At 38.5% G+C, this 13,413-nt stretch overlaps 1 protein-coding gene across 1 annotated transcript; it reads left to right on the plus strand.

Annotated features, from left to right (window-relative positions):
• Positions 1-579: 579 nt before the first annotated feature.
• LOC108897139 (interferon alpha/beta receptor 2) lies at positions 580-11,997 on the plus strand. The gene is given in 7 exon segments (XM_051072768.1): positions 580-920; positions 1,387-1,433; positions 1,435-1,520; positions 2,654-2,829; positions 2,995-3,167; positions 8,850-9,012; positions 11,345-11,997. Coding segments are annotated over 7 exon segments (855 nt in total). The 5' UTR covers positions 580-829; the 3' UTR covers positions 11,464-11,997.
• Positions 11,998-13,413: the final 1,416 nt, after the last annotated feature.

Consider the following 13,413-nt stretch of genomic DNA (forward strand, 5'->3'; position numbering starts at 1 on the left):
CCTCTGTAAGAGAATTTACTGTCCTCAGCTCTTAAACCTGAATATGTATTGATGTTGAGCTGAAACTATAGCTGCTTAATTGATTAGCTAATGAACAGAAAATGGATCATCAGCTATTTTTGATACTTTGTTTAATTTTAACAGTGCACTTACCTGAAGTTACACATGGTAACAGGATAGTTAGGTGATATATGCAATATTACAGGTTTCAGTATGCAGCCAACTCCATAACTGTTAAAATTTGTACTTTTATACTGACTGTAAAATCTTGCCATATATGAACATGCCATGCTATCAAAATCTCATATTGCTCAGTGTGCAGCCATAAACATGTATGTTTCACAATAATAAAGTAAATAATAGTAAATCATGTTCTATCAGTTGTATAATTCCAGTAAAAGTAGCAGCAAGTCCTCCACGTGTAAACAGTTCAAGCTCACTTTGTGCAGAAACAGTTGCCTAGGCACAGGCAATTATATCATTATAATAACAATAAATAAAAGTCATACAGATCAGAAACAAATTCCAAGTAGAGCCAAGTTCACTGATGTGAAGCAGTTTCTGTCCAGCAGCTGTAAAAGTTGAGTTAAGTAGTTGAGTTAAGTTGAGTTAAATGCAGGATTTGAAGGGCAGAGCACAGGGAGGGACTTCTGGGGAAACAGAAACTCAGCCATGTACATGATAACAAACGGTGTTCATTTCCCAACCCCCACACATACCCCCAGCTCCCTCCCATCCCGCTCTGTACGTTGTGTGCTCTAACCCAAAAACAAGAGCCTTAACATCTTGCTGACATTAAACTGTGAGCCATAACACAGTCCATGGAGGGATGATGGGGCTGTGGATGCTGCTTCTCCTGCATTTACCACTTAGTAATGCTCCCTTGATTGAAGATGTGGGGGAAGAATGTGATTTAAATGGTGAGTGTGTCAGATAAATGTATGTTTGCACTTTAGTGGTCATGTAGTGGTGAGCTTTGTCTGTGTTGTACATGGTGTGTCTTTGTTTGTTCTTAATAAGCTGCTTATTTTTTCATCTGTACACTTACCATGGCAATGTGTGTGTGGATGCATGTTGATGTGTATATAGATGTATGTATATGCATGTTGATTTGGATATAGATGTGTGTATCGATGTTGATGTATATATATGTGTATGTAAATGCATGTTGGAAATGTATACTAATGCTATTAAACTTTCTGTCATGAGCTTACCTAGCCAGTCATTTAGGTACAGTAAATGATCTTAAATTTGTGCAAATGTGTGTAGACTTAGCAGTGGGTAGTAATGCTGAGTTAAATAATAAGACATAACAGTGTCTTTGAAAATTCAAATCATCTCATTCTCCCTTTAAGGTTTATGTTCTTATTCTCTCCCCCTCTGCAGTGGTTGGTGTTTCCCTCCCTGCACCTTCCAATGTCTCCATCTCTTCCTTTCAACATGGAGCATACAGTCAGCTTCCTACCAGGTCCCGGGACCCCGTCCAACACCCACTTCACTGTCCAAATCATCCACCACAGGTATTCAGTCCACTGACACACACACAAAAAAAAAACAGATAAAGGGGAAAAGAAGAGAGAGGTGATAAGACACAGTGAGGCAGACTCAGGGCCATTATTTATAACTTCCTGTTTATACCTGAAATACCGCTACATGATTTTTAGGGGAAGATTGACATTATGGTTATCAGATAAACCAGAAATTGTATCCTTTTGATTGTCACAATGCTATATGCGTTGAGGATATTATTATTATTGTTATGATTATTATTATTGAAGTTCTTTGGGGGGCTTTTTAGCCTTTATTTGATAGGATAGAGAAGAGAGACAAGAAATGAGGAGAGAGAGTAGAGGAATGACATGCAGTAAAGGTCCGGCCAGATCAGGAGTCAAATCAGGCACTTGCTGCTTAGAGCACTGAAGCCCACGTGGCATGCACCCTAACCATTCGGCTATCTGGTCGCCCCATGTGTTGAGAAAATTATTGCCCTGTGCCTCACAAAGCTTTATTCATTGTATTTTGACATTACAAAGACATTTACTTGAAATGGCTATTTCATGTAGGGCTGTACAATGGATGATTGACAAGTGCATCCTGATTTGACAGAGACACTTCTTTTTGATCTGTGATCCAGATTAGAGAAAACTAAGCTTGTGATTGTGTAGAGTTTGCCTAATTAGACATGTTGGGTACATGGAAGAAGCAATGATATTCACATTTTGGATTTTTAGGAAATTTGCAAACACTTCTAAGAACATGTTTTCACTTTGTCAAGGACAATTTTTTCCATTTATAATGAAGTGATGTTTAAACAGTAACTTGCTTCTTCCTCTTCTTTCTAAGTTTCAATTTTCTTTCTGAAGCATCTCTAAAACCTGTGAGCAAGCACTTTCCTTTTTGAGTAAATGTGTATTTGAAGCATGTCATGACAAGCGTGGGTTTCTAGTATCAGGATGACAAAGACAGCCCAGTAAGTTGCCTTTTTATTTAGCTTTAAATGCTATCTGTGGTAAAATCTTAATAAGTATGTTGATAGCTAGGCATTAACTTTCACTTGCTGTGGTGAACGTTACTTCGGGATAACACATTAATCTTATCAGTGTTATCATTAGTCTTTCTCCAGCCCCTCTCTGTATTTTCTGTTACTTTGGAGGAAGAACTCGTGGAGACCAGTGGTTGGCTGTTTGGACTTGATGGCCGGACAGATTTGCAACCTAACCAGAGCGTTCAAGAACCCCTACAGTCACTACAAAGCCCGTGTCCAGGCCTTCACACCCACCCAGAAATCCAACTGGACTGTGTCAGGGTGGTTCAAGCCTCTATCAGACAGTGAGACACCACCAACACATCACATTTAAGATTTGAAAGGTTACACACATTTTTCAGAGAAATGGAAGCATTTCCCAGCATCTCCTTCAACATCTCTCCACTGGTGGTCATCTTTGCTTCAATTTTCAAAATTTAAAATTATAATAAGTTCATTTGTCCTTGTAGCTGTGTTAGGACCTCCCGATGTGTCTGTGTCTGGCTGTGGGAACTGTTTGATCCTGCAGCTCAGAGTTCCTGCAACATCGGGGCTCCAGCAGGGCCTCCAGCTGGGCCTCCAGCTGAAGGACCTCTACAGAGAGGCCATCCTCCATGTGAAAAGAACCAGGGATGGGGCAGAGGTATGTGCCAGACTTAAAAGTTCTTTATGTAGCAATGCAAAAACCCATCATTACTGACACCTGTGACTGTTATGTGAACTGCAGTCTGCATCCTGTTGCTCACACTGCATACTCGCAAGTAGCAATCCCTATGCAGGTTCAGGCATCCTGTAACGTTCTTACCAACCCTTTAAATCTCTTTACCAGCCCTCACTATGTGCTTGCAGGAGGTATATGAGTCGCTGTCCCACCATGGCAATAATGTTACAGAGCAAACAAGCAATGGTTAGCCAGGTAGTTGTAACTTAGTTACTTAACTCTACCATTGGTTTATCAGCCAACGAAGTAATAATATGGGGTGGTGGATGAATTAGCTATGCTATCCACTCAACACAATAGTTTGTGACCAATTTATTCACAGTAGCAGGCAAGCTAACATTAGCATTAGCCAACTAAAAGCACAGTATCCCAACAAATTTCACAGACATAGTGTTAGCTCAACTGCAGGATGAGAGCCAGCTCAGGGTCTTGATCCCAAAGGTCCTCTCCATGAATCAAATACCCTGCCAACGTTGTTCCCGTGACATCGGTCCAATTCATATTTGGCACAAACGGCTTCATGAGATAAAATGTTCAGATTTCTGTTTTTGCGTGGAGTGTGTATTGTAGTGTTGTGTCGGGGCCAGTCGTTTCGTGACCGTGACGAACTCTCTTCCGAAGCTAGCTAGAACATATAACAGAATAGAGACTTCAATTGTGGCAGGGCACTCAGGAGTAAGTATAAATGTCACATCCTGAAAACTCATCTTGAGTCCTTTACATAGAACTCAGTCTACAGGGTGTAATAGACAAGGAAGAAAGTTGGGGAAAGGCTCATTTTTATGTCACATTACATCTTTTCACACAGTACAAAAGCAATTATTACATTTAAATTGCCTCAAATTCTTCCATACAATGCTTTAAAAGCTGCACTGTTTAATATTTTTATATTCTTAATGTATTGTTTGGGTCAACTTGGTGTTATTGACTATCAAATTAGTAAAAATATTAATACAAAAAAATAATTAATATTAAGTAACTAATTATTATATAAATAAATGGGATTTAATTTGCAATAAAATCCCCCTCAGGGCACCAGATAGCCAATTCATTAAATCAGTCTCATGAGCTATACCAATTATTAATTTGGAACCTTGATTAATAATTAAGTTAATAACTACATCAAAATTACCGTATCAATAGTTAGTAAAAGTCGAAGGATTTCAGGTTCTCCAGCGTAGGGGTTGGTAATACTCACTTTTGTGCAACATTAAAAAGACCAGCAAATTTGAACAAATACTAAATGAAAGGACAAAACACAAAGTCTAACCTAGTCTACAAATACTATGTACATGTGTGCGTGTGTCTGGGGAAACAATGGCAAGATGGCTGACTTAAGTTACTGCTTTGTCTTAAGCCACATGGCTCAAAACAAAGGAACTGTAAGCAAGATGGTGGAACCAAAGATGGCCGACCACATATCCTGTGGGGGAAGTGAACAAAGGAGCATTCCTTTGTCTAAGGAAAAGGTGGAAGGTGTCAGAGAAGGGGGAGGTTAGCATTTGCATGCAAGACAGGTGTGTAAATGCTAACAACCTGTAATCTGACTAGAAACAGACAGAACAACAGTGTACAAGTAATACACTGAACTAAATCGGTACATATACTGGCAAAGTTGAAAGTCTTATGCTTAGCCAAGCTGTGCTAGGCGAGGGGGCTTCTCCTTTTTTATGGACAGGTGACATCACAGAATGTGGCCATGCAGTGACCTATTGCAGCTGGAGTAGGAGGTTTAACACTTAGGTGTGAAAAGGTGAGGGATGCTGGGAGACTGAGTTCAATGGCTCTCCTTTGTCTGTAGAACAAAAGGAGCCATTTAGTCTCATCCTCCATTTTAAATGGGCTGAATCCCAACAGTATCAATTGCAAAGTGAAAGGGGTCAAATTTGTGACCCACAGATACCTATCATGCAACTCTCCTCTCATCTCTACAGAAAGAATTTGGCCTATTTTGTCATTGTTTTGGTTTTCCAGACTCCATTTTCACCAACAATGTTTCCACAGCAGGGAGCTATCTTACATAGTGATAGAACACTGTGGAGCATTTAACAGCTGAAGAGGCAGCTATTTCCCTGGTAGAGGGAGTTGGTAGAGACCAAAATCAGAGCTAAATGAGAGGGAATACTGGACTTAGATCCATCAGGTGGACACCACTCCAAATGCATATGTTGATAATATGTATGTTTGCAACTTGTTTGATTGCCTCCAAATAGCCAGAAAAGTCTATTAATGCAGCTTTAAACAGGATCTCAGCTAATTTTATATATCCAATTGTTGGAGGGGATAGTAGATAGTAAGTCACAGGTGTGGTGATGCCTTCTAGACCATCCCTTTTCATATAATGCACATTACAGTCTTATGTAATGAATGGCACAGCACTGTGGTGGATAGCATCCAGTAGTTTACGGATTATGGCAGTTGCATGAGCTGGCAGGATAACTCCATAATCCAACATAGACATTAAGGGGACTGTATAGTGTTCTGTTTTCAAAGGAGAAACAAGCTCAATTGCAATTCATTTTGATTCACCTCAAGTGATGTCACTTGAGTCCGTGTTGGTTCGGTCGGAAGACTACAAGTTCAAAAAGAAAAAAAAATGTGGGGGCATGGAGTCAGAAAGAATTGAGCTTATCAACCCTGTTATGCACGAGTCCAAGTTTCTTGCTTGTTTGGACAATTATATGAAATGCAGCTGTCAAGTAGTGATGATTCTGTGCAGACTTTAAGTGCTTAGTGTATTTGTGACAGTAGCAGTCAAGCTAACATTAGCATTAGCCAACTAAAGGCACAGTATCACAATAAATTTCACAGACATAGTGCTAGCTCAGCTGCAGGATGAGAGCCAGCTCAGGGTTTTGATCCCAAACGTCCTCTCCATGAATCAAATACCCTGCCAACGCCATTCCTGTTGCATCAGTCCAATCCATATTTGGCACAAATGGGCTTCATGAGATAAAGTGTTCTGTTTTTGCGTGGGGTGTGTATCTGTCACTGGAAAGCAGATGTTTTGGTATGTCACAGTAGGAAAAGCACAGGGTGTGATACCAGGACAAGCTCCAGGTGTGCTGTTTTGGACTAGACCTGGATTGATAGGGAATCTACACTGGTGTAAACAGGGTTAATATAATTTTTGGTGGGAGCCCAATTAAAACTCTAATGCACTCATAGCTGTAATCATTGATGATGCATGTTTCTTTCAGGGAGTTTTATGTCAGGTTGTGTGTGCTTAAACAATATGAAACTCAAACCTGTGTGGAATACTGAGAAATCAAAACATCAAACCCACAAGGCAGCTCTTCTTCTATGGTTTAGAAAAGCAGTGGGTTCCCTCACATAGCTGATGTTTTTCAGTATGTGTGGTTTTACCCACGTCTTCCTCTCACCGGCTCATTTTTCCTGTGTTCGAGGAAACGTTGTGTCTGATGAGAATAACAAAGATGAATTCATCTTCACATCTGTAATTTCAGTCTTCTCATCTCATATTACAGGCTAAACAATTACCAGAGAAAATGACACGCACAAATGGCCAGAATATACTTCCTGTTCCCACTTAAGGTTAAAAAACTGGAAAGAATTTTGACCATTAAAGCAGTTTTACGTGTAACAGCCAGGAAACAAGGGTAGTATTTTATTTTCTTTACCAGCTGGGTGCATTACTAAAAAGAACTGAAGGATTAAAACAACAGACTTAATGCTGCCGTTGACACATCAGTGATTCAGCCTGTATCTTGTTGCTTTGCATTTCCTGTTCTGAACACCTGGTGTGTGGCAGCTTTTTCTGGGGAAATATGCAGTACTTTGACGCAGAAGGTGACACACATCACTTTTAGTATGGCAACAGCAACAGTTTCTTTGGAATTAATTACAAGAAACTGGTGAGCAATGGTAGGGGACAAAGAAAGAGGAGGAAGAAGAGCGCCACCTACAGAAACAAATTTTCTAACACAAGAAAATAATGCAAAATCTTATAGTTAATCACTGAAGAGCAAGTGACAACAAATCTGTGAACTTAAAAATGGTTTCATACAACAAAAATGAGGCAGCACATGTTCTCAATAAAAGGGTGAATATTTACTATTATGTTTGTTTGTTTTTTATATAACACACTAAAACAATAACATGCTACTTACATTAGGAACAGTACTTCAATAATATAATACAGAACAGAATTGAGAGGGTTCTAGCCAAGATTTTAGAAGTAGAAAAAGAACAAAAAACTGATTGGATTTTTTAAAAATTATTTTATCTACAGTTCAGCTGTTGTAAATTTTATCTCCCAACACAAACATCTACACACTGTTTCCAGGTGTAAATTCTGGAGGGTAAATGCAAGATCATATTCAAATTATTATTCATTGGTTTAAATGTTCACACTCTAAATCACTGGTTAAGATGTAAGCCGGGTCATCATAGTGCCCATAGTTCCCAGTATTCATGGGTAGAAACTGCTCAAGGCGATGGGTTGTGTTATAGTGTTCTGTTTTTATATTTCTGTTGCGTAATTATCTGAAAACATTTGTGACAAAGTATCTTAAAACTGTCACAAATGTGTCATTAGTTGTACAAAATTATAACAAAAAGCTGGAGGATTCTGTAGAAGTTCATAACCGTACTATAATCTAGGTAAATATGACAATACCAGTAATGTTACAAATAAGGAAAAAAATAGCACAACAACCCATTGTCTTGGGTGGTTTTCTATCCATGAGTCCTGGGTAAAGTTAACCCAAGATTGTGCTGATTCTATTGAAAATAACTAAGCTAAGTAGTGTTAGCTCAGAGAACATCTGATGTGGAAGGCACACTTGAGCACATAATTCAAAGAAGCTGTTCCAACCAGAGTCAAGGATGGATAGATGGGTGGACGAATGGAGGTTTTTTATACATTCATGGAAATTAATCAAGTAAATCAGGTTAGTACATTTATTTACATTGTTAAAGCATCCATAATCTTGGCTTTTTGGCCATTATCAGGTTTACTGAACATACTGTATACTAATTAAATACAATCCAAATCTATTAAACACTCAAAGCAGCCAAGACATATCCATACCCATAGAATACTAACTAAATGAAAATGAAATTTGTTCTGCACACACACAATGGTTTGCAGGTCCACAGGGTGACGTTTTAGAAGTTCCTGAGTCTGTCTAATCAGGGTTACAAGCAGTGACAGTGAGTTAGAAAAGGCAGTCAGTGCCATATGTAAGTTTGTTTTTTAATGGCACAATATGAACTTCCCCAGAAAACTAGCAAACATGATCTCAACGTTCTTAGTGTTAGCTACAGCTCTGATAACATTTTTTATTTGTTTCCAAAAAGGAGTAACAAAAGAGTGGTTATCATCAATGAGTCTATATCTGAACATTCATTATCTATACTACTATCTATACTATCTGTTAAGGCTCATGGGGGGGCTGGAGCCTATCCCAGCCGACATTGAGCTTGAAGCACTCTGGACAGATCACCAGTCCATCACAGGACAATATTTGGATTGACCAGAGAAAAAAATCTACCTCATTTTTAAACTAATGAATGGATGAATTTCTAAATAACAAATCGTGTCTTGTCGTAACATTTGTCACATTTGTCTCTGTGTTTCAGTTCAGTCTGAATCTGCCTTACAGTGAGGAGAATGTGATCACGTACCTGCAGCCAGGTGTAGAGTACTGTGTGACTGTCTCTGTGACAGGACTCTTCAACTCAAACCTGGTCCCCAGTAAACCTTACTGTGCCTTCACCAGCCCTCCTCCACCCAGGAGCTCACGTACGTCGCTATTGTTTTACTTTAACACTCAGCATCCACAGTTGAAATAGACAGACAATACTAATCCAAATATTCCCTCTTATGAAATCAACTTGAATCTGTAGACTGATGCAGCTTAGCCACAAGGACCTTTCTCTGTTTGCCTTCTGTCTACCAGCTTTCCTCCTTTTAATGCAGCACATGCAACTTATTATGCAAATGTGACAGCAGTTTCATATGTCAGTCTCATGTCTGAAGACAGAAAGTACACCAGCCTGTTACTGCCACCATGACAAAGATATCTGCTCAGTAACAAGAATATTTTCAAATTTTTTTAATGTAAACACATTTGTCTTGTTAATATAGAGATTTAGATTCAGAAATTCATCATGTTAGAAAAGGAACAAGATTATTTTTAAACTTAAAAGATGAAGCTAAGCTTTTTGTTCTACCATAGTGGCAGAATAGGTACCCTAGTCAAAAACAGTAAAACTAGGTCTGAGTCTGGCCCTGTAATAACCCTGTAACATATTTAACACAAAACAAGTGTGAATTAAATGTCATCACAGTGACATTTGCTGCTGTCTAACTGCTGTCACCAGTATATTTTGTCAAGTGCTTGTGGTTCATTGGTTTATGCATTTTCTTATCTAATATGTTTTATGAAACACTACTGCCTGGCATATTGCCACCTTCCGTTTTCATCACATCTCTACTTCCGATAACAGTTAGTTTTGTGGTTTGGTCATTTTGAGACAAGACTTTGTTTGTATAATTAAAAGCCTGCCACACTGTTTTTGAATAATGGCTAATAATTTAGCCGTCATGTAACAGATTTGTTGCTTTTAAGAGCAATATAACTCCCTTTTTTTTAGCTTGAATTCAAAATGCATTCTGGACCCTGAACCCGGACACAAACATACACATCCTTCCCCTGCAGAGCAGTACCCCACAACATCTAACACATCTTTTTCTCTCTGTTTTGGTCGTGTGTGTCCTGAGCATTTCTGAAACAGCCTCTGGTATGTGTAAATCTGAAAACACCAGCTTGGCATAGAGTGTACAGGGAATGTATGTCAAACATAATTTTTGCATGAGAATGGTATTCTAGAACTTAATGTAGGTGTTCCTTGATCTTGCCTCCTTTCTAACCTGATATGTTTCAGCTGTTTGCAAACATTTTAAATCCAATATACAATGTGACATTCACCTAGAATTCATAGAACCATACATATGTCACATATGACATTGACTTGACACATATGTCAAGCCAAGTCAATTTTTATTTATATAGCGCCAATTCACAACAGAAGTTATCTCGAGGCACTGTACGTATAGAGCAGGTCTAGACCGTACTCTTTATCTTATAAAATTTACAGAGAAAACCCAACAGATCCCACCATGAGCAAGCACTAGGCAACTGTGACAAGGGAAAACTTCCTTTTAAGAGGCAGAAACCTCGAGCAGAACTATTAACTTTCCTACCCCACACCCACATAGATTTTTTCACTCATGTTGCTCGACCTCTTCTCAGAACTGCTGTTCATCCTCCTGTTAGCTTTCTTACACCTGTTAAGGGAGAGACCCCTCACACATTCTTACTAGCACATGAACTAACAGCTCCACCCACCTGCAACCTGAGCAGAGCTCTAGTCATTCATAAGTGGTAACAACTGTGTGCAAGGCCTTTATCAGATAAATGAGGCCAGTAATGTTACACACCCCATATGTGAAAACAGCTTAAAGGATAGGTTCATGATTTTTCAAATGTGTATTGAAAGAATACTCAGGTGCCCATATGCACAAACAACTCCTGCTTTTTCATTCCTCCTATTCAAACCAGCTTTTAAGTCTTTAAGTGCAGGTGATAGGGGACAAAATCCACAGTGCTCATTCTGTGCAAAAACATATTCCAAAATGAATCTGAAATATGAGGGGGAATATCTTCCAAAGTTCCTCCAAAGTCCTCTTTGTATTCCCCTGGATAGTGTGTATGGGCATGTCAATATTATTTGAAGACAAAGTTGAAAAATATGAACATATCCTTTAGTACTGAAAACTAATCGGGTACCACAGCTAAAGCTGCCTTCATTAAAGTAGGATTTATTGAAACAGGCAACTTCTTGTATTTGAACAAGCTACTGTTCCTCTCCAGTGATTTAGCTCCGGGCTAAAAGGCTGAAAGAGGAACTTCATTTGAATTATAACAGTTCCTCTCTGAGAACATACATTGATTGAAGGCTAACTGAATTTCCAATCTTTCCATAAGTAATGGAATTTCTAATTTAATGGGAATATTCCAAACAGCAAAGTTTAGGGATCTGATGTATGTTGATGTCCTCTTGTTTTGCAGTATATGTGGTCTTCGGCCTGTTGGGTGCTTTCTCTTTACTAGGGTTCCTCTTCATTGGACTGGTCTTTCATGGTGGTCAGCTGAGCTTCAAGTTACTAAGAAAACCCTCTGGTAACTGATCCAACTCTGGGATTTAAATAATCAATTTTTCAAAAATGACACTGTATATTTCTGAGATATTTAAGATTCATGTCTTCAGTAGAAACCATCAGGCCCCCCAAGGGGGGAGAGGAAGATTGTGAACTTTGTAAATTGTTATAATACTTTATGTCATTGTTTCTAATTTCTTGGATCACATGTGGAGGAATAGGAAATGAAATAAGAAATTACCTGACTTGCACATGAAACTTGACCTGAACAACCAATTCCCATAGGAACAACCATAAAAATTCAGTTTTGATAATGCATTAGTTTGAGTATTTTTACTATGCTTAGAGTATGTGCTTTATTATTGTAAATGATTATCTTTACTGTCTTAAATGCTGCTGTCCAGCCTGCCAGATGAGCAAAGTGATTCTTCACCTGGTTACTGCTCTTACTGACAAACTGTTGTGTTATAAGGTGAAAAATGTGCCCTTTGATTCCACGATCATTTCATGGGCTTTAAAGTTTAGCATTGAATACTTTTCATTAAAATTAAAACACAAACAATTCTTCTCTAGTATTTCATATTTTTATTCACCGAGGGCAACATAGTCAAAAATCGTTTCAGTGAATTAAGCATATTGTTTTGGAGAAGGGTGGTGCGACCAGTCTTGACATTAGCATTGAAGCTAACACTGGTCTACACCTTGCTGCATGGTTATAAACTAGGAAGCTTTTCAGTGAACTTTAACATAACTACACTTCTTTCATAATGATATTCCAGATAAATAAAACTCAAATCAATAGATACTTTTTGTGTCCAGAGTATACACAGATAGTTTGGATATTTATTATCAGTGCTCTTGGTACTGATTGTTCATATTATTAAGATCTATTTTGCAGCACCCCATTCATGCCATTTTTAGAGCCTTTTTGAGTTTGTATTTTATTTTAAAAAGGTTAACATACATTGCTAACTTCAATTCAAGCGTGATAAATGTAATTCCTCTTTCTGTGGGCTCTGTTGGAAAACAGTATCTAATCCTCAGTGGTTGCAGGTAGCTCTAAATAAGGTTCATGCTGCTCCTCACTGGTTGCTGGTCATATTAAAGGCACTCTCCAGTGATTTAACATTGCATCTCCATAGAGGTAGGGGACTAATGCTTTATGGAGACAGATAAGATAAAGAATGGTCAAACAGAAAACAACAGAGGCCAAGATATCCTAACTTACAGTTCCAAGTTCCAAAACACAGAATCCTACATTCCCCATAATGCAACTCAAAAGCATCTTCTCATTATACATTTTGTCTGTCTGGTAAACGATCACATGTGTCAACCTCCAATTTGTAACACAGGCTTTCTGTGAAAGGGTTTTAGTCTCATAGCTTAAGATGAGAATGAGACACTGAGATCATCCTGGTTATTTTTAAGTTTGCTGGGCTAACCAAACCAGTGTCATAAAATTATCTTCTATAGTACACTGTTTGATTTGTCATATAGTGAAATCACCAATATTACTAATAACGGGACCTTTAACAATAGCTCTGTTCTAATCATGTATCCCAGGAAGTCAATTTCCATTGTATGCTACATTATAGTTCTACTACCCACTGCATTTCAGAGAGATTATTTCACAGCTATGGACACTAGTTACATACAAATTATCACCACCTATATTATGATGCATTGATATGGAATTGAAGATCAAGTTACTGCAGTACGCACGCACGCACGCACGCACACACACACACACACACACACAAATAAATAAATAATAATAATCTGCATAAGCACAATACACAGCAAATGAAAATAAATAAATAAATAAAATCCACAGTTGATTTGAAATGAAAAGCACAAGCTGCCAACTGCCTACTCCTCTTGTTTTAACGACAGTAATATTTTACACAGCGATCACCGACAGGGACATTACACGAAGCCCCAGACGTTTCTGCGCACTGAGGAGTTTCGTTTCCGCGGACT

The sequence above is a fragment of the Lates calcarifer genome, linkage group LG1 (genome assembly GCF_001640805.2).
Source record: "Lates calcarifer isolate ASB-BC8 linkage group LG1, TLL_Latcal_v3, whole genome shotgun sequence".
NCBI lineage: Eukaryota > Metazoa > Chordata > Actinopteri > Centropomidae > Lates > Lates calcarifer.